At 38.7% G+C, this 24,702-nt stretch overlaps 1 protein-coding gene across 2 annotated transcripts in view; it reads right to left on the bottom strand.

Annotated features, from left to right (window-relative positions):
* LOC148122125 (complement factor H-like) overlaps window positions 1–18,289 on the bottom strand; it is an 82,943-nt gene extending 64,654 nt beyond the window's left edge. The window contains exon 1 of one of the 2 annotated variants that reach the window (XM_087906450.1): window positions 18,131–18,289. In XM_087906450.1, the coding sequence (XP_087762576.1) occupies window positions 18,131–18,203 (73 nt within the window). In that variant the 5' untranslated portion in view covers window positions 18,204–18,289. The remainder of the gene's footprint in view (window positions 1–18,130) is intronic. The other variant, XM_087906449.1, reaches the window with a different exon arrangement.
* Between the last annotated feature and the right edge of the window lie 6,413 nt (window positions 18,290–24,702).

Below are 24,702 nucleotides of genomic sequence, written 5' to 3'. Positions count from 1 at the left end.
TTTTAGATAAATACCGTTTACCAAAGTTAAATCAAGACCAGGTGAACAATCTAAATAGACCTGTTAGTCATGAAGAATTAGAAGCGGTTATCAAAAACCTTCCGACCAAAAAAACCACAGGGCCAGATGGTTTCAATGTAGAATTCTACCAGAACTTCCAAGAAGACCTGATACCTGAAGTCCTTAAGGTATTTCACAATATAGAAACAGAAGAGTCATTGCCAAACTCTTTTTATGAAGCTACAGTTACCCTGATACCAACACCACATAAAGACACAACCAAGAAAGAGAATTACAGGCCAATCTCACTCATGAACATCGACAAAGAAATTCCCAACAAAATCCTGGCAAACCGATTCCAAGAACACATTAGAAAAATTATCCATTATGATCAAGTAGGCTTCATTCCAGAGATGCAGGGCTGGTTCAACATACACAAATCCATCAATGTAATCCATCATATAAATAAACTGAAAGAAAAAAACCATATGATCATCAGATTAGATGCTGAAAAAGCATTTGACAAAATCCAACATCCCTTTATGATAAAGGTGTTGGAGAGATTGGGGATACAAGGATCATACCTAAATATAATAAAAGCTATTTACAGCAAGCCGGCAGCTAACATCAAACTGAACGGAGAGAAACTCAAAGCCATTTCATTGAAATCAGGAACAAGACAAGGCTGTACACTCTCCCCTTACCTCTTCAATATAGTGCTAGAAGTTCTAGCAATAGCAACATAAGGGGATCAAGGGGATTTGAACTGGAAAGGAAGAAATTAAACTCTCGTTATTTGCAGACGATATGATAGTATACATGAGCGACCCCAAAAACTCTACCAAAGAACTCCTACAGCTGATATACACCTTTAGTAATGTGGCAGGATACAAGATCAACTCCAAAAAATCAGTTGCCCTCCTATACACAAAGGATAAAGAAGCAGAGAGGGAAATCAGAGAAACTTCACCTTTCACGATAGCCACAAATAGCATAAAATATCTTGGGATAACTCTGACCAAGGAAGTGAAAGACGTATTGACAAGTACTTTAAGTCTTTAAAGGAAGAAATTGAGGAGGATACCAAAAAAATGGATAGATCTCCCTTGCTCTTGGATTGGGAGGGTCAACATAGTAAAAATGGCAATTCTACCAAGAGCAATCTATAGATTCAATGCAATCACCATCAAAATCCCATCAAACTTCTTCACAGACTGTGAGAGAATAATAATCAAGTTTATATGGCAAAACAAAAAACCCAGGATAGCCAAAACAATCTTATATAATAAAGGAACGTCTGGAGGTATAACCATCCCTGACTTCAAACTCTATTACACAGCTACAGTATTGAAAACAGCTTGGTACTGGCATAAGAACAGAGAAGTCGACCGATGGAATCGAATAGAAGACCCAGATATTAACTCACAAACCTATGAACACTTGATTTTCTACAAGGGAGCTAAAGGTATGCAATGGGAGAAGGAGAGCATCTTTAACAAATGGTGCTGGCATAACTGGATGTCAACCTGTAGAAGAATGAAAGTAGATCCATATTTATCACCATGCACAAAAATCAAGTCCAAATGGATTAAAGACATCAACATTAATCTGACCACTTTGAACCAGATAGAAGAGAAAGTGGGAAGTAGTCTACAAGACATAGGCACAGGAGACCACTTCCTAGGTAAACGCCAGTAGCACAGACAATAAGAGAATCAATGAATAAATGGGACCTCCTGAAACTGAGAAGCTTCTGTAAAGCAAAGGACACTGTCAGTAAGACAAAAAGGCTACCTTCTGACTTGGAGAAGATCTTCACTAACCCCTCATCAGATAAAGGCCTGATCTCCAAAATATAGAAAGAACTCAAGAAACTAGACACTAAATCTCTAATTAACCCAATTAAAAAAAATGGGGTGCTGATCTGAACAAAGAATTCTCAACAGAAGAACTTCGAATGGCCAAAAGACACTTAAGGTCATGCTCAACATTCTTAGCGATCAGGGAAATGCAAATCAAAACAACTATGAGATACCATTTTACACCGGGCAGATTAGCTAAACTCAAAAACACCAATGATAGCCCTGCTGGAGAGGATGTGGAGAGAGGGGAACTCTTATCCATTGTTGGTGGGAATGCAAACTTGTGCAGCCACTGTGGAAATCAGTTTGGCGGTTTCTCAGGAAACTGGGAGTCAACCTGCCTCAAGACTCATCAATTCCACTCTTGGGAATATACCCAAGAGAAGCCCTATCATACCACAAAAGCATTTGTTCAACTATGTTCATAGCTGCACTATTTGTAATAGGCAGAACCTGGAAACAACCTAGGTGCCCCTCAATAAAAGAATGGTTAAAGAAGGTGTGGAACATTTATACATTAGAGTTTTACTCAGCGGTAAAAAACAATGACATCTTGAATTTTGCATGCAAATGGATGGACATAGAAAACGCTTTACTGAGTGAGGTAAGCCAGACCCAAAAAGAGGAATATGGTATGTATTCACTCATAAGTGGATGCTAGCCATAATTAAAGGTCTTTGAGCCTATTTTTCGTGATCCTAGAGAAGCTAAATAAGAAGGTGAACCTGAAAAAAATCATGTAGTTATCCTCCTGGAGACTGGAAATAGACAAGAGTCCCAGGTAACCTCGGGTGCAAGGGGGGGGTGGGAGGGTTGTTGGAAGGGGAGAGGGTTAGAGAGAAGGGAGTAGGGGAGGAATGGGGAAAGCTTGGGTGACTGGAATGGGGGAGGGAGGAAGGATAGATATAAGATCAGGGAAGAATATATCTCAACTATGGGAGTCATTTTAGTGTTTACAAGATTCTTTATTATAAAGGGGATCCCACGTCCAAGGAGAGATCCCCAGATTGTTCTCTGGATAGAGGAGAGGGTGCCTGAACTGGCTTTGGCCTATAACCATACTGATGAATATTTTGCTTATCACCATAGAACCTTCATCTGGCGATGGATGGAGATAGAGACAGAGACCCACATTGGAACACTGGACTTAACTCCCTAGGTCAAAACTAGAAACAGAAGGAAAGAGAACGTGAGCAAAGAGGGCAAGACCAGAGGGAAACTTCATCTGACGATGGATGGCGATCAGACGGAGACCCATATTGGAGCACCAGACTGAGCCCCCCAAGGTCCAAATGAGGAGCAGAAGGAGGAAGAAAATGAAAAAGAAATCAGGACCGCGAGGGGTGCAATCACCCACTGATACAAGGGGATGGATCTAATGAGAGTTCACCAAGGCCAGTTGGACTGGGACTGAATGAGCAAGTGATCCAACCAGATTCCCTGAATGTGGCCGGATTCTCTGAATGTGGCTGGCCCGGAGTCTTTCTGAAAAGCCATTGACAATGACACTGGGACTTGTTTCCTCTGCATATACTGGATTTTTGGGATCCAGTCTGTTTGGATACTCACCTTCCTGGACCTGGAGGGAGGGGGGAGGAACTTGAACTTCCTACAGGGCAGGAAACCTTGACTGCTCTTAGGGATGAAAAGGGAGGAGGAGGGTGATTGGGGGGAGTGGGAGGGTGTTGGGAGGAGGGGTGGAAATGCAAACTTTTATAATTTAATAAACTTTGAAAAAAATGTTGCAGTGCTAGGGAAAAAAAGCCTCATAGATGGTCCTAATATTGTTCTGTATGGTGCATTGCCGTTCTGTGCAGTTATTTCTAGAGGCCGGACTTTACCAGCTAAACGTGAAGCTCTGACTCGGACAGCATCAAGCCAGAGAGTTTTCGTGATTTTCCATGCATCAGGCTTACCAACTATTACTATTTACAAATGGAAACGTTGTGAGTTCTTCGTTTGAGGTCCACACATAATAAATTCCAATACTTATTTTCTTCCAAAAAAAAATACCAGTTATGGCCTATGGAGCGCATGCTTCTTTCACTATGGCTTTATTAGAATCCTTTACAGAGCTCAATCTTACACCCAGTGACTGGGTACAGCTTTACAGAGCTTGTCTCTCAGGGGGAGATTATTTGTGATAAAGAGATGATATACAAAAAATTACAAAAAAACCACACAAATAATGCCATCACGGGTTTCCCCCAGCATAACCTTGAAATGTTAAATGATAAAAGACAGTATACTGGTTTAACAACACAGATCACATATGATCCTACAATTTATGCTCAGATAGCTGCCTTGACTATTAAAGCTTAAAAAACTTTACCTAACAAAGAGGCAGGAAAACAGCTTTCTAAGACCCTTCAAGGATCTTCAAAACCTTATTCTATATTTATTGACCGCCTGCTACAGATGAAAATCACATTTTTGAAAATATGGACTCAGCTATGTCGGTCATAAAAACAATTAGCCTTTAAAAACGCTAACAAATTTTGTCAAAAGACTATATACCCCCATAAAAATAACAACTTAAATAATTTTATCCGGTTATATGATGGCACTCACGTGCTAAATCAGGTAATTGCTTCTGCCCTTAAAAAAAGATCAAGACAGAGCAGTTCTTCCCAGAGAGGTGAGTGGGTGCTAGCCTGGGCAGCCTGCCTGCCTGTCCGGGAAAGGAGCACAGCCCTTCCCCCCCAGCTTCTGCAGCAGGGTCTTCGGTGTTCCAAGGGACCCCTCCCCTCCCCCCACTGCTGCGGGCCCTTTGTCTCCTGAGTCCTGGGAAGACCAGCTAGCCCTGTTGCCCTGCTGAGCAGTTCTTCCCAGAGAGGTGAGTGGGAGCTCACCACTGCCCAGGAAGAGAGCACAGCCCCCCCCCAGCATCTGCAGCGGGGTCTTTGGTGTTCCAAGGGACCCCTCCCCTCCCCCCACTGCTGTGGGCCCTTTGTCTCCTGAGTCCTGGGAAGACCAGCTAGCCCTGTTGCCCTGCTGAGCAGTTCTTCCCAGAGAGGGCTGAGGAGCTCTATCCAGAGAGTGCTGTGAAGTCCTACCCAGAGAGTGCTGAGGAGTTCTATTCAGAAAGTGCTGAGGAGTTTCATCCAGAGTGGAGGAGATGGGCAGGCGCCAATGCAAGAATTCCTCCAACAACCTGAAAGGCAACATGACATCGCCAGAATCCAGGGAGCTCGAAACTAGAAGAATTGAACACCCTACGCCAGAAGAAATAGAAGAAATTGACTCTAAGCGCTTCTTTATGAAAATAATAGAGGAACTTAAACAGGAGGTGAAAATCTGCCGTAAAGAAATGGAAGATAAGTATAACAAAAAAATTGAGGAAATGAGTAAAGAAATGGAAGAGAAATATACCAAAAAGTTTGAAGAAATGAGTAAATCCGTAAATGAAATTCTGGGAAACCAAGAAAAAACAATCAAACAGGTAATAGAAACAGTTCAAGATTTGAAAACTGAAATGGAGTCAATGAAGAAATCACAAACCGAGGGCCGGCTGGCTATGGAAAATCTGGGTAAATGAACAGAGACTTCAGAAACAAGCTTAACCAATAGAATACAAGAGATAGAAGAAAGAATCTCAGACTCTGAGGACACCATAGAGAAATTAAACACTCTGTCCAAAGAAAACAGCAAATCCAACAAATTCTCATCACAAAACATTCAGGAACTGTGGGACACAATAAAAAAACCAAATCTAAGAATAATAGGAGTAGAAGAAGGAGAAGAATTGTATTTCAAAGGTCCAGAAAATATACTCAACAAAATTATAGAAGAAAACTTTCCCATCCTAAAGAACGATATTCCTATGAAGGTTCAAGAAGCATACAGAACACCAAATAGACTGGATCAGAAAAAAACATCCCCTCGTCATATAATAATCAAAACACAAAGCATTCAGACTAAAGAAAGGATATTGAAAGCTGCAAAGGAAAAAGGTCAAGTAACTTATAAAGGTAAACCTATCAGACTTACACCAGACTTCTCTATGGAAACCATGAAAGCCAGAAGGTCCTGGATAGAGGTACTGCAGAAACTAAGAGACAATGGATGCAAACCCAGACTACTTTACCCAGCCAAGCTATTGTTCACTATCAACGGAGAAAACAAAATATTCCAGGATAAAAACAAATTTAAACAATACGTAGCTACTAATCCAGCCTTACAGAGAATACTAGAAGGAAAATCACAACCCAAGGAATCCAACATTCCCAACACTGCCTACATTAACTCAGACATCTAGCGACCCTCCACAAGCACAACTCAAAGAAGGAAAACACATACACGCTACTACCCAAAAAAATGACCGGAGTCATCGATCACTGGTCATTAATATCACTTAATATCAATGGTCTCAACTCACCTATAAAGAGGCACAGACTTAGAGATTGGATACGAAAACAGGATCCAACATTCTGCTGTCTACAAGAAACACACCTCAACCACAAAGACAGACACCTACTCAGAGTAAAGGGTTGGGAAAAGGTTTTCCAAGCAAATGGACCTAAGAAACAAGTGGGTGTGGCCATTCTAATATCTAACAAAATCGACTTCAACCTAAAATCAATCAGAAGAGATGGAGATGGACATTTCATACTCATAACAGGAACAATTCATCAGGAAGAAGTCTCAATCTTGAATATCTATGCCCCTAATATAAAGGCACCCACATATGTAAAAGAAACTCTTCTAGAACTCAAGGCAGTCATCAAACCACACACACTAATAGTAGGAGACTTCAACACTCCTCTCTCACCAATGGACAGGTCAATCAGACAGAAACCTAACAGAGAAATAAGAGATTTACTGGAGGTACTGAATCAAATGGACTTAACAGACATCTATAGAACACTCCACCCAAATAGGAAAGAGTATACCTTCTTCTCTGCAGCTCATGGAACCTTCTCGAAAATTGACCACATACTTGGTAACAAAGCAAACTTCCACAGATACAAAAAAATATTAGTGACCACCTGTGTCTTGTCAGATCACCATGGATTAAAATTAGAATTCAACAACAATGGTACCCCCATGAAGCCAACAAACTCATGGAAGTTGAACAGTCAACTACTAAATCACCCCTGGGTCAAGGAAGAAATAAAGAAAGAAATTAAAGTCTTCCTTGAATATAATGAAAACAAAGACACAACGTATTCAAACCTATGGGACACAATGAAAGCAGTGCTAAGAGGAAAGTTCATAGCACTAAGTGCCCACCTAAAGAAAACAGAGAAAGCACACATTGGAGACTTAACAACACACTTGAAAGCTCTAGAAAAAAAAGAAGCTGATTTACCCAGGAGGAGTAGAAGACTGGAAATAATCAAACTGAGGCCTGAAATCAACAAAATAGAAACACAGAAAACAATTCAAAGAATCAATGAAGCAAAAAGCTGGTTCTTGGAGAAAATTAACAAGATTGACAAACCCCTATCCAAACTAATCAAACGGCAGAGAGAGAACTTGCAAATTAATAGGATCAGAAATGAAAAGGGGGACATAACCACAGACACAGAGGAAATACAGAGAATCATTAGATCTTACTACGAAAGTTTATATGCTACAAAGTTGGAAAATGTAAAAGAAATGGACATTTTTTTAGATAAGTACCATATACCAAAGTTGAACCAAGACCAGGTGAACAATCTAAATAGACCTGTTAGTCGTGAAGAACTAGAAGCTGTTATCAAAAATCTCCCTACCAAAAAAAGCCCAGGACCAGATGGTTTCAATGCAGAATTCTACCAGAACTTCCAGGAAGAGCTAATACCTATACTCCTTAATGTATTCCACAATATAGAAAAAGAAAAGTCACTGCCAAACTCCTTTTATGAAGCTACAGTCACCCTAATACCAAAACCACACAAAGACACAACCAAGAAAGAGAATTACAGGCCAATCTCACTCATGAACATCGATGTGAAAATTCTCAATAAAATACTGGCAAACCGAATCCAAGAATACATTAGAAAAATCATCCATTATGATCAAGTAGGCTTCATCCCAGAGATGCAGGGCTGGTTCAACATACGCAAATCTATCAATGTAATCCATCATATAAATAAACGGAAAGAAAAAAATCATATGATCATTTCATTGGATGCTGAAAAAGCGTTTGACAAAATTCAACACCCTTTTATGATAAAGGTGTTGGAGAGACTGGGGATACAAGGATCATACCTAAATATAATAAAAGCAATATACAGCAAGCCGACAGCTAATATCAAATTGAATGGAGAGAAACTCAAAGCCTTTCCACTAAAATCAGGAACACGACAAGGCTGTCCACTCTCTCCATACCTCTTCAATATAGTGCTTGAAGTTCTAGCAATAGCAATAAGACAACATAAGGGGATCAAGGGGATTCGAATTGGAAAGGATGAAGTGAAACTTTCGTTATTTGCAGACGATATGATAGTGTACATAAGCGACCCCAAAAACTCTACCAAAGAACTCCTACAGCTGATAAACACCTTTAGTAACGTGGCAGGATACAAGATCAACTCCAAAAAATCAGTGGCACTCCTATACACAAAGGATAAAGAAACGGAGAGGGAAATCAGAGAAACATCACCTTTCACGATAGCCATAAACACCATAAAATATCTTGGGGTTACTCTAACCAAGGATGTGAAAGACCTATTTGACAAGAACTTTAAGCCTTTGAAAAGAGAAATTGAGGAGGATACCAGAAAATGGAAAGACCTTCCCTGCTCTTGGATTGGGAGAATCAACATAGTAAAAATGGCAATTCTACCAAAAGTAATCTACAGATTCAATGCAATCCCCATCAAAATCCCATCAAACTTCTTCACAGACCTTGAGAGAACAATAATCAAGTTTATATGGAAAAACAAAAAACCCAGGATAGCCAAAACAATCTTATACAATAAAGGAACTTCTGGAGGCATTACTATCCCTGACTTCAAACTCTATTACAGAGCTACAGTATTGAAAACAGCTTGGTATTGGCATAAGAACAGAGAAGTCGACCTATGGAATCGAATAGAAGACCCAGATACTAACCCTCAAACCTACGAACACCTAATTTTTGACAAGGGAGCTAAAGGTATACAATGGAAGAAGGAAAGCGTCTTTAACAAATGGTGCTGGCATAACTGGATGTCAACCTGTAGAAGAATGAAAATAGATCCATATCTATCACCATGCACAAAACTCAAGTCCAAATGGATTAAAGACATCAACATCAATCTGTCCACTTTGAACCTGATAGAAGAGAAAGTGGGAAGTAGTCTACAAGATATAGGCACAGGAGGCCACTTCCTAAGTAGGACCCCAGCAGCACAGACAATAAGAGAAAAAATGAATAAATGGGACCTGCTGAAACTGAGAAGCTTCTGTAAAGCAAAGGACACTGTCAGTAAGACAAAAAGGCTGCCTTCTGACTGGGAGAAGATCTTCACCAACCCCTCATCAGACAAAGGTCTGATCTCCAGAATATACAAAGAACTCAAGAAACTAGACACTAAAACTCTAATTAACGCAATTAAAAAAATGGGGTACTGATCTGAACAGAGAATTCACAACAGATGAACTTCGAATGGCCAGAAGACACTTAAGGTCATGCTCAACCTCCTTAGCGATCAGGGAAATGCAAATCAAAACCACTTTGAGATACCATCTTACACCTGTCAGAATAGCTAAAGTTAAAAACACCAATGATAGCCTATGCTGGAGGGGATGTGGAATGAGGGGAACACTCATCCATTGTTGGTGGGAATGCAAACTCGTGCAGCCACTGTGGAAATCAGTGTGGCGGTTTCTCAGGAAACTGTGAGTCAACCTCCCTCAGGACCCAGCAATTCCTCTCTTGGGAATATACCCTAGAGATGCCCAAACATACTACAAAAGCGTTTGTTCAACTATGTTCATAGCAGCACTATTTGTAATAGCCAGAACCTGGAAACAGCCTAGGTGCCCCTCAATAGAAGAATGGTTAAAAAAGGTGTGGAACATATACACATTAGAGTTTTACTCAGCGGTAAAAAATAATGACATCTTGAATTTTGCATGCAAATGGATGGACATAGAAAACGCTTTACTGAGTGAGGTAAGCCAGACCCAAAAAGAGGAACACGGTATGTATTCACCCATAAGTGGTTTCTAACCATAATTAAAGGTCTTTGAGCCTATTATTCGTGATCCTAGAGAAGCTAAATAAGAAGACGAACCTGATGAAGATTATTTGCCTATCCGCCAGGAGGTAGGAAATAGTCAAGAGTCCCAGGTAACCTTGGGTGCATGGGGGGGGGTGTGGGAGGATTGTTGGAACGGGAGAGGGTTAGAGAGAAGGGAGTAGGGGAGGAATGGAGAAAGCTCGGTTGACCGGGATGGGGGGAAGGGAGGAAGGATGAATGTGGGATCAGGGAAGAATATATTTCAACTAAGGGAGTCATATTAGAGTTTACAGGAAACTTGATTATATATGGGATCCCAGGTCCAAGGAGAGATCCCCAGATTGTTCTCTGGACAGAGGAGGGGGTGCCTGAACCGGCCTTGGCCCGTGACCATACTGATGAATATTTTGCTTATCACCATAGATCCCTCATCTGGCATTGGATGACGATACAGATGGAGGCCCGCGTTGGAGCACCGAACTGAGCCCCCCAAGATCCAAACGAGGAGCAAAAGGAGGAAGAAAATGACGAAGGACTGCGAGGGATACTATCACCCACTGATACAAGGGGTCGGATCTAATGAGAGTTTACCAAGGCCAGATGGACCGTGACTGAACGAGCATGTGATCCAACCAGATTCTCTGAATGTGGCTGGATTTTCTGAATGTGGCTGGCCTGCAGTCTTTCCGAGAAGCCATTGACAATGACACTGGGACTGGTTTCCTCTGCATATACTGGATTTTTGGGATCCAATCTGTTTGGATGCTCACCTTCCTGGACCTGGAGTGAGGGGGGAGGAACTTGGACTTCCCACAGGGCAGGAGACCCTGACTTCCCTTGGGGACAAAGAGGGAGGAGGAGAGGGAGGGGGGGAGTCGGAGGGCGTTGGGAGGAGGGGCGTAAATGGAAACTTTTTATAATTTAATAAAATTACTAAAAAAAAAAAGATCAAGACTGAGCTAAATCTAAAAATTGTTTTCAATATAGATGATCAGGACACATTGAAAAAAATTGCCCTAAGGGTAAAGGGATGGTTATTCAGCCCCCTCCCCCTCCAAAAGCCAAATATAATGACACGTGCCTTCAATCCCAATTCTTTGAAGGCAGAGACCTACAAATCTCTAGGAGTTCAAGGCCAGCCTGGTCTACAAAATAAAATACATAATGACATCCACTTCTCCCTAAAATACTCCTATCTTTGTTATTAAAAAAAGTCTAATAAATGGAGATTACTATAAGGTCTTAAAACAATAAATGGTTATATAAACATTGAACAAAAAAATCCAGATACAACTTCCTTTCATGAGTTGATAATTTTTCCTTCTCAACATAGTCCTACTAAAATTTTTTGACAAAAAGGACCCATTCTATGGGTACATAAACATATGTCACCTATAAAAAATGTTATCTCATAACCATCAGCTATGCTACATGTTATTCAAAAAGGATATAAACTTGATTTACAAACCTTTAAAATGTTGCCTAATGAGGTCATTACACCATATACCCAGACAAAAATAACTTGGCTACAAAATTTTGCTGAGGATTAAACCTTGTTTTTATGCACTAATCCCTACAAGTTTGATAATCATTATCCTTCTGATAAGTTGGTTGCCTTCTTCAAAAATCATCTGATATGTTTTCCTAAAATTATTTCTTTACAACCTCTGACCGGGACAAAAAATATATTTACTAATGGTTCTTCCACCAGGAGAGCTATCATGGTCTCCCTTCCTGACTTTGATATTCAGCCTGTTGATGCCACATCTGCTCAAATGACTAAATTGATCGCTATACAATGGCCTTAAAAAATATGCGGACATTCCATTTAACCTTTTTACTGACAGTCAATATATAAACAAAATTCTTACACCTTTAAAAATTACATCTTATATTGCTTCTGTATCTCAAATCCAGATACAGTTATTAACTATTCAAACTTTGCTTTGGGCCCGATCTGTTCCCATTTACATAGGACATTTACGAGCTCATAATGACCTCCCTGATCCCTTGAGCAAGGAAAATGCTTTGGCTGATCAGCTTACTCACCAAATTTATACAATGAGTCAAAAATCTTATAGAGCTACAAAAAAAGCTCATAATCGTTTGCCCAAACTCGCATAAGGTACCATTGCCCGCAAACTGTACCGAGAGGGTAACACAAAATCGGATGATACAATTGTACCTGACTTTCAACAAAGAGTTAACACTAAAACTTCTCTAATTGTTCCATAAAATAAAAACACAAGGAAAAAGTCCCTTATAATGAGGCCACAGTTACCCTGATACCCAAATCACACAAAGACTCAATAAAGAAAGAGAATTACAGACCAGTTTTCCTTCTGAACATAGTTTGAAAAATACTCAATAAAATACTTGCAAATCTATTCCAATAACATCTAAAAATCACCCAGTGTGATCAAGTAGGCTTCGTCCCAGACAGGGATGGTTGAACACATGTAGGTCAATAATTATAATCTACTATATAAACAAACTAAAAAAAAAAAAAACACGTGATCACCTCACTAGTTGGAAAAGAATTTGAAAAAAAATCCAATTCCAGAGATTATGAATAAAGGGGACATAAATCAACACAACAAAGGCAAATAACATCAAACCCCTATCTTGCTTTAATTTAAGCAGAGCAGCAATTCTGTTAAATCAGGAACAAGACAAGTTTGTGCACTCTCTCTATACCTATTCAATACAGTACATGAAATCTTAGCTAGAGTAGTAAGACAACTGATGTAGATCAAGTGGACACAAATTGGAAAGAAGTCAAAGTATCTTTCTTTGCAAATGGTACCATTGTATACATAAGTGACTCTAAAAATTCCACTGGGGGAAATCCTACAGCTGATAAACAATTTCAGTAAAGAAGCTACATAAAAATTAACTCAAAAAAGCATACATGCATTGATAAATGGTTGCATAAAGAAATCACAGAACAAATGGATCACAATAGCTTCAAATGATGTAAAATATCCTGGGGTAAATAGCCAAACAAGTGAAAGACTTGTATGATAAATCTTCAAGTCTTTGAAAAAAGAAATTGAAGAAAATATCAAAACATGGAAAGATTACCATGCTATGGATCAGTAGGATTAATAACCTACCAAAAGGAATCTATATTTTCTATGCAATCCCCATCAAAATTCCAACACATTTTTTTCATAGATCTGAAAGATAAATATATTATGTATTCACTAATATTTTGGTATTAGTCATTAAATAAATAATAATCATGATATAATATGTAGATCCATATAGATTCAGTATAGAGAAAAAGATTATGGTAGAACACATGGATTTCCTTGTTCCAAAGGGGAAATAGAATAGATTTTATGGGTGAAATTGGGGGCAGGGTCAACTGGAACCGAATGATCAGGTGGGAAGGGAATGGAATGCAAGGAGAGACAGCTAAAATTGAGGGGCATTTAATGGGTGATATGGATATTTACTGTACTGGAATCTTCCTAAAAGATATGTGTGTGATCCTGATGAAGTTCCTAAATTGTATGGGTGGAGTCCCATTTCTTGTCACCCAGTGAAGCTTCAGTTTTGGATTGGTTTATATCCAATTGAGTTATTGTACTAGTGGGTCCCATGGACAGTCCCTAACAACCCAAGCTGTTAAGGCAATAGGTTCCTCTTCCCAAACTGATGAAAAGGTACCATTGGTTAAGGTAGCACCCACACCACTCACTGATCATGGAGATGACAAGCTAGTGCCTACATAAAACCTTCATCCCTATGTCTTATTGACTCTGTTAGAGGAAATTGCTCTCCAGGATATCAAAAGAAAAACATATACACCATCCCAACCACAAAACCCTTGATATACAATACTGTCCTGCCTGCCAAATATGCCATGGCAATAGTGGCATGCCACTTTTAGGAGTCACCAAACAATGTCTGATTTTTTATAAAGACTCAGATGGAACTCATATCAATACTTCTGGATGACAAGAGCCAGAGACTAGATAGCCCAGAGATAAAACATAAAATCAAATATACAGTTCTTAAATAAAATAATAAAATGATTCCTAATGGTATTCTGTTATACTGGTAGATCAGTGCCCCCAATCAACTGAATAAATCTTATATGAATCCAGAGATTGTGATTCCTCCAGAAGTTCTTTTAGTACAGGATTGTTTTGGCTATCCTGGGTTTTTTGCTTTTCCATATGAAATTTAATGCCATTCTTTTGAGGTGTGAAGAATTGTGTTGGGAGTTGCATTGAATCTGTAGATTGCTTTTGGTAAGGCTGCCATTTTTACTATGTTAGTTCTATCTACCTAAGAGCATAGCAGATCTTTCCACTTTCTGGTGTCTTCTTCAATTTCTTTCTTCAAAGATTTAATGTTCTTGTCATACAAGTCTTCCACTTTTTTGGTTAGAGTTACTCTGAGATATATTTGGACTTGAGTTTTGTGCATGGTTATAGATATAGATCTATTTTCACTCTTCTTCTTGTTGGTATCCAGTAATGCCAGCAGCATTTGTGAAATACACTTTATTTTTTCCATTTGATTTTTTTACTTCTGTGTCAAAATTCAGGTGTTCCCAGGTGGTGGATTAATATCTGGGCCTCTAATTTAGTTCCATTGATACTCCTGTCTGTTTTTATGCCAGTACCAGGCTGTTTTCAGTACTGTAACTCTGTAGTAGGATCAAAGACCTCAACATAAAGCCAGCCACACTGAACCTCATAGAAAAGAAAGTTGGAAGTAAGTACACTTGAATGCATTGGCACAGGAGACCACTTCCTTAATAGAACCCCAGTCGCACAGACACTGATAGAAACAATTAATAAATGGGACCTCCTGAAACTGAAAAGTTTCTGTAAAGCAAAGGACATGGCCAATAAAACAAAAATGACAGTCTACAGAATGGGAAAAGATCTTTAATAACCCCATATCAGGCAGAGTGCTGATCTCTGAAATATAAAAAGAACTCAAGAAATTGGTCATCAAAAAAAAACCTAAAGCTAAAACAAAAAACAAATAATCCAATAAAAAATGGAATACAGACCTAAACAGAGAACTCTCAATAGAGGAATTTAAAATGGCTTAAAGAAACTTAAAAAAAATGCTCAACATCCTTAGTCATTAGAGAAATGCAAATCAAAACAACTCTGAGATTCCATCTTGGACCTGTAAGAATGGCCAAGATCAAAAACACTGGTGACAACTTATGCTGGAGAGGTTATGGGGTAAAAGGAACACTCCTATATTGCTGGTGGGAGGGCAAGCTGGTACAGCCTCTTTGGATGTCTGAGTAGGGGTTTCTCAGAAAATTAGGAAACAACCTTCCTCAAGGTTCAGTAATACCACTTTTGGGTATATACTTAAAAGATGCTCAATCTTGTCACAAGCACATGTGCTCAACTATGTTCATAGCAGCATTTTTTTTTGTCTCAGCCAGAGCCTGGAAACAACCTAAACGCCTCTCGACTGAAGAACAGATAAGGAAAATGTGGTACAATTATCCAATGAAGGACTTCATAGCAGAGAATAATAATGACATCTTGAAATTTACAGGCAAATGGATGGAGCTAGAAAACATAATTTTGAGTGAGGTAACCCAGACCCAGAAAGACAATTATCATATGGACTCACTCACAAGTAGTTTTTAAACATAAAGCAAAGAAAACCAGCCTGCAAATCACAATCGCAGAGAACTTAAAGAGCAATGAGAACCCTAAAAGAGACATACATAGATCTAATCTACATGGGAAGTAGAAAAAGACAAGTTCTTCTGAGTAAATTTGGAGAATGAGCACGGGGACCTTGGGAGATGGTTGAAGGGAAGGGGAGAAGCAAGGAAGGGAGCAGAGAAAAATATAGAGTACAATAAAAATCAAAAAAATTTAAAAAATCTCATATGAAATCTGAAACATGAAACACAGGTCCTCTCTGGGGCTCTTATTCTTCTGTTGCCTTGCCTTGTCCAAAGTCAGTGTAATACTTTTGTTTTACTGTATTATATTTATTTGGTTATATTTTGTTCTTATCTTTTAGAATCCTGCTCTTTTTCTAATGAGACACAAAAGTGAATTTGGTGGGGAGGGAACTGGGGAGGAACTTGGAGTAGTAGAGGCAGAGGAAAAATGTAACCAAGATATATTGCATGGGAAAAGAATCTCTTTTTCATAAAAAGAAAAAGAATACATTTAAAGAATAGATAGATGGATGATAGACCGACAGACATATAGACAGACAGGTGAGAAGACTGATAACAAATCTTCATCAAATTGGCTGCAGAAAATGCCAAAAGACAAAGAAATGTTCTATTGCACAAAGCTTTTAAGTAATAAACAAGAATATCATAAAAATAACAACATCAAATTTTCTTGGAGGTATCCATCAGAAATTGAGGAATCATGTCTGAGGCAGCCAGCAAGAGTTCCCCATTTGAATTCCCAGGGAAACAGAGAAAAACTGTGAGACTGGCCAAAGCAAGTTTATCATGAGGTGGGAATGGTGAACATTTGGAAATTTCAGATAACTATTTTAATTATTTTAGTTGTTTTCTGCTGGAAATTATGAGCATCTCATTTGTTCATATGGTCTCCTTTTGTTGTTGTTTGTTCTATTACTTACCAGTCACTTCCAAGGGGACTCTCAGGGGTGAAGTCCAGATAAGTGCCATAAACTAGCTACTGCTACCTTAGATTAATGCTGGACATCTGGAGCCTGCAATAGTGCTTTTCTGTTTGTGTGTCCGTCGGTCAACTTTTTATGTACCCGGTATTTGCTATTTATTCTTTTATTTTCTTCCTGTACATGGTGTAAACTTAATTCAAAAGGAAAAGTGGGACTATATATAGTAAGTCATTATCCAGACTCTACTGAATACCAGATATACAGTATTTATGGTCAAATTGAATAGACTTAGCAGATGTATATAAAATATATGCATATGCATATTATATAGTTATATATGTATGTTACATAATATATGTCTGTAAAAATATATACACATATACATACGTATATATAAGAATAAATATACATACACGTATGAAGAAACAATTAATGAAAAAAGAGACTATGACTCAGAGAACAAAGAGGGAAATATGGGAAGGTTTGAAAGGAGAAAAGAACAGAATAAATATAATTGTTTTATAATCTCAAAAATTATAAAAGTATAAAAATTTGAAAAAAAAATTTCTGTCATTTGGCAGAATGGATTTTTATTTTTAAAGGAATGCTTACTCATGATTACAACAAAAAGTCATAACACAGCAAAATAAGTTTAAATCTCTGAAATAATGTTACAAAATTTGACCACAAATAGTAAATAAAGATTTCCTGAAAACAGGGTCAAGCACAATGACTAAATTCCACAATCCTATTCTTGTTTAAATCATTATTTGTGATTCTGTGGGTTTAGTGACTTTATGTGGTGACTTCATGAAGCATCACGGGAAAGCTGATAATTCCTTTTTAGACACAATGTTAATACAGATATATTATACTCTCCTACTTTCTATATACATTGGAGAGATCAGAAATGAGCAATTTGTTGGCACGTTAGTGGTTTATTACAAAAGTAACAGAAGTCCTCATTGTCTCATTAAAAATATTTACATTTGATGAATCATGATTTAATTGAACTTGAAAAAGCTAGTCATTTTAATGACTAGGAAGTTAAAAGTTATGAAATCTGTGAAGATGAAATCAACCTTGCCCAGTCTCAGAGGTGTATAAAGTCTGTCAGGAGCTTTGCCCTGGCCAGTGGTTTTGTTTAATTTAATTATAAGTTCATTTTGAAAATTCATCTTACTATGTTTAAAATTTACACACTTTTAAAATGAATTTTTTCTCTCAAAATTATATTTAGAGGCTATATACAATTTGTAGTTTAAAAAAGAGGGAAAATCCCCTTTACTCAATTTTTCTCTTACTGATTATCAAAAGGTATTTCCATAGATAGGTTGTATTTTATCATTCAAAATGTTTTCTGTCTTCATTAAAATATTTTTATACTTTATTTTCAGTTTGCAACATTTTATTAAAAATTAAAATGAATTAAAAATATTCTCATGTACATACAGAAGATAAACACATTTGACTAGGAACTACAGAAATCAATTTTTTTCCACTTACCTTTTTCTCCTTTGGCAGTATAGAGCCCTAGGATTAGAACATTGCCTAAGAGCAATACTCTAGACCACCCCATTTTTTAAATCTTAGAGGTCTCCAGTAGTGGGGTTTCTGGGAGTCTTGTCATTAACAGTACTGTTCATGACTTTGAATTTCAGTGTATTACCAGCAGCTAGTTTCGTAAATTTCAAAGGTCATAGAAGGAGGAACAAAATAAACCATGTTTAATCTTGTTTACACATTAATACTCTAAGTTAATCATTTTACAATTATTAAATAATAAAATACCATTCAATTTATTTGTGCCAGTATCCTATTCAATCCGTATCAATATGAAATCAAGTTATTAAGCAAGGAAGATAAAAGATTAATTTTTTTTTTTGCTTTCTTTTAGGTATCATAGCCGGGCAAGGACTGTTGGTTGATTCTCTTCTTTGAGACCGACAAGGTGATTTTTGATACCATGAATGCTAATTCTCAAAGAGGAGGCTTTCAGGGCAGCTCTAGCTCAGGGTTCTTTAAGTCAATGACAAAGTACATTGTATCTTCACCAATATGAACTAATCGTTTTCCTTTTGGGGACAATCAAGTACAATCAATAGCACTAGTTTATAATATTTTGAATGTTGTAAGATAAGCCTAACCAAAAACTCAAAAGAGTGTGCTTTTCTTGCTGATTATTTGTGTGTTTGTTAGTTGGTTTTAGTTCTTAAATATCCTGTAACTGTGTCCTTGATCATCTTCTGGGGAACTGACCTTTGGTGGGTTTTCTGAGGGTCATGGTCTGCAATGGGCTGAGTGGAGATTCCCTGCATATATGTTAGGCATTTCTATGATCCATTTATCAGTTGAAGGACTTTTAGGTTGTTTCCGTTCACATGATGCTGGAGCTGAGAGTCCTATATCTTGACTCACAGGCAAGAAGAAGTTGACTGTCATACTGAGGGAAGCTTGAACAAAAGAGATCTGAAAGCCTTACCCCACAGTGACATACTTCCTCCAAAAAGGCCATACCTCCAAATAGTGCTACTACCTTTAGGGACTATTTTCTTTCAAACTACTACTTTATACTCCCTGCTCCCAAAAGTTATGTAGCCATGATATAAGGCAAAATAGATTTATACCTAATGTAATTTTTATCATTACTAAGGAAAAGTATAAGTTAAATTATTTAATCTTTTACTCCCTCAAAGGCCCCAGAAGGGAATAAGGTCACCTAAGGACAGGGACAGCTAGCTGCATGGACATTGACCCAAAATTCTTATGTAACTTGGACATTCAACTTTCGTCTACAAGCATAGTATTATCTGACAGACATTTCTGAGTAGCAGGGAATTTTGAAGGACTTTCATATCTCTTCCTAGCAAAGTTTGGCACTCACTATTTTTACATCTTGTTTGTCCAATTAGGACAATATATTGTCAGAAACTGCCACAAGGACAGATTCTTTGACCAAATGACGAACTTTTTCATAAAGAAAACTCCTTACAGAGAGGTTCTTTGATGCCCATTATTCTCTTTTGAATTAAATTGGTTCTATAAGAAGCAGATGTGTCTCACTGTCATAATAAATGTTAGACTATTAAACATATTATATGTCAAATTCTGTTAGGCTTTGTAGTGTCTGAAGGATGTCTGTCTATCTAAATATATCTGTGTATGGCCTACAAAACAAACCTAATATCTCTACTATGTTGACTATTGTAGATGACTGTTAGTTTACATTTCTTAGTTATACATTGCATCTTTAAAAGAGCTGCACAAATATAATACCTCAATTAGGAGTAGAAAATACATACAGTGTAACAAAATTAACTTCAAATTGTACAGACAAGCAAAAATCTATACCAATATAAAATATTTTGAGATTAGTGGTTGATTTATGGATTAAAGTAGATTCAATATTCTACCATTTTATCTCATAATTTCTATATCACATACCGTTTTTCCCTTTAGAAAGAGATCTTTGAATTCTTTAGTTTTGTTTTACTATGAACATTTTATGTCTTATTTTGAATTCTTTAGTTTGACTTGTTTTACTATGACCAATAACAACTTGTGTCCAACCCCACTCTAAAAAATGACAAAAATCTGTAATTCATTGTATTACCCCAAACCACCTATATCCCATCTCTTGGGAATGTGTATATCATTCCCTATGCCACAGGAGCTTTTTCTGCTCCATCAGCCCATAGCCTTTGAGATACCAGCCCACTGGGGCGTGGTCTATTTCTCTTTAAAAAGCAGCTGAAGCCCTCCTCTCGCTCTCTTGCTCCAAACTCTGGTTGCAGCTACAAGACTCTTTCCTGGCCATGTAGGATGGCGTTCTATAAGTTTTTCCCCCTCAAATAACCCTTTTAATAATAATTCCAAACTGGTGTGGGATTGTTTTGCTCTTTATCTGGTGCCCAACTTTTGGTTTCAGAACCACTCCCTCCATCCCCTCATCCCTCTATCCCCTGGCTCAGCTGCCTGCTGCCAGCTTGGCTTGGCATGGGCACTCACTCAACTGCAGCCCTCCTCAGTGCATGGAGTCAGCAGCTAAAAACTCCACACCTCCCAGGATCCATGGGCCCAGACAGTCTCTGCCTGTCTGGTTTGATCTTTCCTGAGCAGTTGCTTTCCTAAGGACAGTGCTTGGGCAGTACAAGTCAGAGCACAAACCTTGCCACATCCTGTGGAAGCGCTGTTTGAAATCCCCACCAAAGCGTTTGCATTTGCACCATGACCCTTTGTCCCAGCAGAACAGCATAGGGAAACTGGGTGGGCAGTCAACCATTCTCACAGTGGCTGTGTCATGACCACCTGTATCGGGTTGGAGCAGGGCGGGTTCCTGGGGTGAGTGGTGCTGTTTATCAGCTGCTGGAAGCTCCCTGGATTTTTGTTCTTTGTGCCTGGACTCTGGGTTTTCTTCCTCTGTGTACATCTAATTTCTCCAGTACCACAGGATCTATCCTGACATGGTTCCAATGATTCTGGTCACGACTCAGATACAGCGCCACCTGCTGGTTAACAGGTAAAATGGCAGGTTTCATTTTTTTAATAATCAACTCAAATTTATTTAAGCATAGGAAAAAGTTATTTGATGAATTTATTAATTTTTTTCCAACTGTCTGAAATTTATTAAATTATAAAATTTTGCATTTCCGCCACTCCTCCCAACACCCTCCCACTCCCCCCACTCCCCACCCTCCTCCCTCTCTCTTCATCCCTAAGAGCAGTCAGGGTTTCCTGCCCTGTGGGAAGTTCAAGTTCTTCCCCCCTCCCTCCAGGAAGGTGAGTATCCAAACAGACTGGATCCCAAAAATCCAGTATATGCAGAGGAAACAAGTCCCAATGTCATTGTCAATGGCTTTTCAGAAAGACTCCAGGCCAGCCACATTCAGAGAATCCGGCCACATGCAGAGAATCTGGTTGGATCACGTGCTCGTTCAGTCCCAGTTCAATTGGCCTTGGTGAACTCTCATTAGATCAGACCCCTTATATCAGTGGGTGATCGCACCCCTCGCGGTCCTGATTTCCTTTTTCATGATCTTCCTCCTTCTGCTCCTCATTTGGACCTTGGGGGGCTCAGTCTAGTGCTCCAATGTGGGTCTCCGTCTGTATCGCCATCCATCGTCGGATGAAGGTTCCCTCTGGTCTTGCCTTCTTTGCTCACATTCTCTTTCCTTCTGCTTCTCCTTTGGACCTAGGGAGTTAAGTCCAGTGTTCCAATGTGGGTCTCTGTCTCTATCTCTATCCATCGCCAGATGAAGGTTCTATGGTGATAAGAAAAATATTCATCGGTATGGTTATAGGCCAAGGCCAGTTCAGGCACCCACTCCTCTGTCCAGAGAACAATCTGGGGATCTCTCCTTGGACCTGGGTTCCCATTGATAATCGAGTCTCTTGTGAACCCTAAAATGACAGCCTTAGTTGAGATATATTCTTCCCATATTCATCCTTCCTCCCTCCCCCCCATCCCAGTCGCCTGAGCTTCCCCATTCCTCCCCTACTTCCTTCTCTCTAACCCTCTCCCATTCCAACAACCCTCCCCCCCCATGCACCCGAGGTTACCTGGGACTCTTGTCTATTTCCAATCTCCAGGAGGATAACTACATGATTTTCTTCAGGTTCACCTTCTTATTTAGCTTCTCTAGGACCACGAATAATAGGATCAAAGACGTTTAATTATGGCTAGAATCCACTTATGAGTGAATACATACTATATGTCTCTTTTTGGGTCTGGCTTACCTCACTCAGTAAAGCGTTTTCTGTGTCCACCCATTTGCATGCAAAATTCACGATGTCATTGTTTTTTATCGGTTAGTAAAACTCTAATGTGCATATGTTCCATACCTTTTTTAACCATTCTTCTATTGAGGGGCACCTAGGTTGTTTCCATGTTCTGGCTATTACAAATAGTGCAGCTATGAACATAGTTGAACAAATACTTTTGTAGTATGATAGGGCATCTCTTGGGTATATTCCCAAGAGTGGAATTGCTGGGTCCTGAGGGAGGTTGACTCCCAGTTTCCTGAGAAACCGCCACACTGATTTCTACAGTGGCTGCACAAGTTTGCATTCCCGCCAACAATGGATGAGTGTTCCCCTCACTCCACATCCTCTCCAGCATAGGCTATCTTTGGTGTTTTTGAGTTTATCTATTCTGACAGGTGTAAGATGGTATCTCAAAGTGGTTTTGATTTGCAGTTCCCTGATCGCTAAGAATGTTGAGCATGACCTTAAGTGTCTTCGGGCCATTCGAAGTTCATCTGTTGTGAATTCTCTGTTCAGTTCAGTACCCCATTTTTTAATTGGGTTATATAGAGTTTTGATGTCTAGTTTCTTGAGTTCTTTGTATATTTTGGAGATCAGACCTTTGTCTGATGAGGGGTTGGTGAAGATCTTCTCCCAGTCAGAAGGCAGCCTTTTTGTCTTACTGACAGTGTCCTTTGCTTTACAGAAGCTTCTCAGTTTCAGTAGATCCCATTTCTTCATTGTTTCTCTTATTTTCTGTGCTACTGGGGTCCTACTTAGGAAGTGGCCTCCTGTGCCTATATCTTGTAGACTACTTCCCACCTTCTCTTCTATCAGGTTCAAAGTGGACAGATTAATGTAGATGTGTTTAATCCGTTTGGACTTGACTTTCGTGCATGGCGATAGATATGGATCTAGTTTCATTCTTCTACAGGTTGACATCCAGTTATGCCAGCACCATATGATAAAGATGCTTTCTTTCTTCCATTGAATACCTTTAGCTCCCTTGTCGAAAATTAGGTGTTCATAGGTTTGTGGGTTAATATCCAGGTCTTCTGTTGGATTCCATAGGTCGACTTCTCTGTTCTTATGCCAATACCAAGCTGTTTTCAATACTGTAGCTCTGTAATAGAGTTTGAAGTCAGGGATGGTAATGCCTCCAGAAGTTCTTTTATTGTATAAGATTGTTTTGGCTATCCTGGGTTTTTTGTTTTGCCATATAAACTTGATTATTGTTCTCTCAAGGTCTGTGAAGAAGTTTGATGGGATTTTGATGGGGATTGCATTGAATCTATAGATTGCTTTTGGTAGAATTGCCATTTTTACTATGTTGATTCTCCCAATCCAAGAGCAGGGAAGGTCTTTCCATTTTCTGGTATCCTCCTCAATTTCTTTCTTCAAAGACTTAAACTTCTTCTCAAATAGATCTTTCACTTCCTTGGTTAGAAAAACACAAAGATATTTTATGCTACTTGTGGCTATCGTGAAAGGTGATATTTCTCTGATTTCCCTCTCTACTTCTTTATCCTTTGTGTATAGGAGGCAACTGATTTTTTGGAGTTGATCATGTATCCTGCCACATTTCTAAAGGTGTTTATCAGATGTAAGACTTCTTTTGTAGAGTTTTTGGGGTCGCTTATGTACACAATCATATCGTCAGCAAATAACGAAAGTTTAACTTCATCCTTTCCAATTCAAATCCCCTTGATCTCCTTATGTTGTCTTATTGCTATTGCTAGAACTTCAAGCACTATATTGAAGAGGTATGGAGAGAGTGGACAGCCTTTTCGTGTTCCTGATTTTAGTGGAAAGGCTTTGAGTTTCTCTCCGTTCAGTTTGTTGTAAGCTGTTGGCTTGCTATATATTGATTTTGTTATATTTAGGTATGATCCTTGTATCCCTAACCTCTCTAAGACCTTTATCATAAAGGAGTGTTGAATTATGTCAAATGCTATTTCAACATCTAATGAAATGATAAATTTTTGTATGTTGAACCAGCCCTTCATTTCTGAGATGAAGCTTACTTGAACGTAATGGATAATTTTTTTTTGATGTGTTCTTGGATTCTGTTTGCCAGAATTATATTGAGAATTTTGGCAATGAAGTTCATGAGTGAGACTGGTCTGTAATTCTCTTTCTTGGTTGTGTCTTTGTGTGGTTTTGGTATCAGGGTAACTGTAGCTTCATAAAAGGAGTTTGGCAATGACTCTTCTGTTTCTATATTGTGTAGTACATTAAGGAGTATGGGTATTAGCTCTTCCTGGAAGTTCTGCTAGAATTCTGCATTGAAACCATCTAGTCCTGGGCTTTTTTTGGTAGAGAGATTTTTGATAACA

The sequence above is a fragment of the Myodes glareolus genome, chromosome 5 (assembly GCF_982192425.1).
Source record: "Myodes glareolus chromosome 5, mMyoGla1.1, whole genome shotgun sequence".
Lineage (NCBI taxonomy): Eukaryota > Metazoa > Chordata > Mammalia > Rodentia > Cricetidae > Myodes > Myodes glareolus.
Note: the sequence above shows the minus strand (reverse complement) of the source record. Positions and strands in the feature narration are given on the sequence as shown.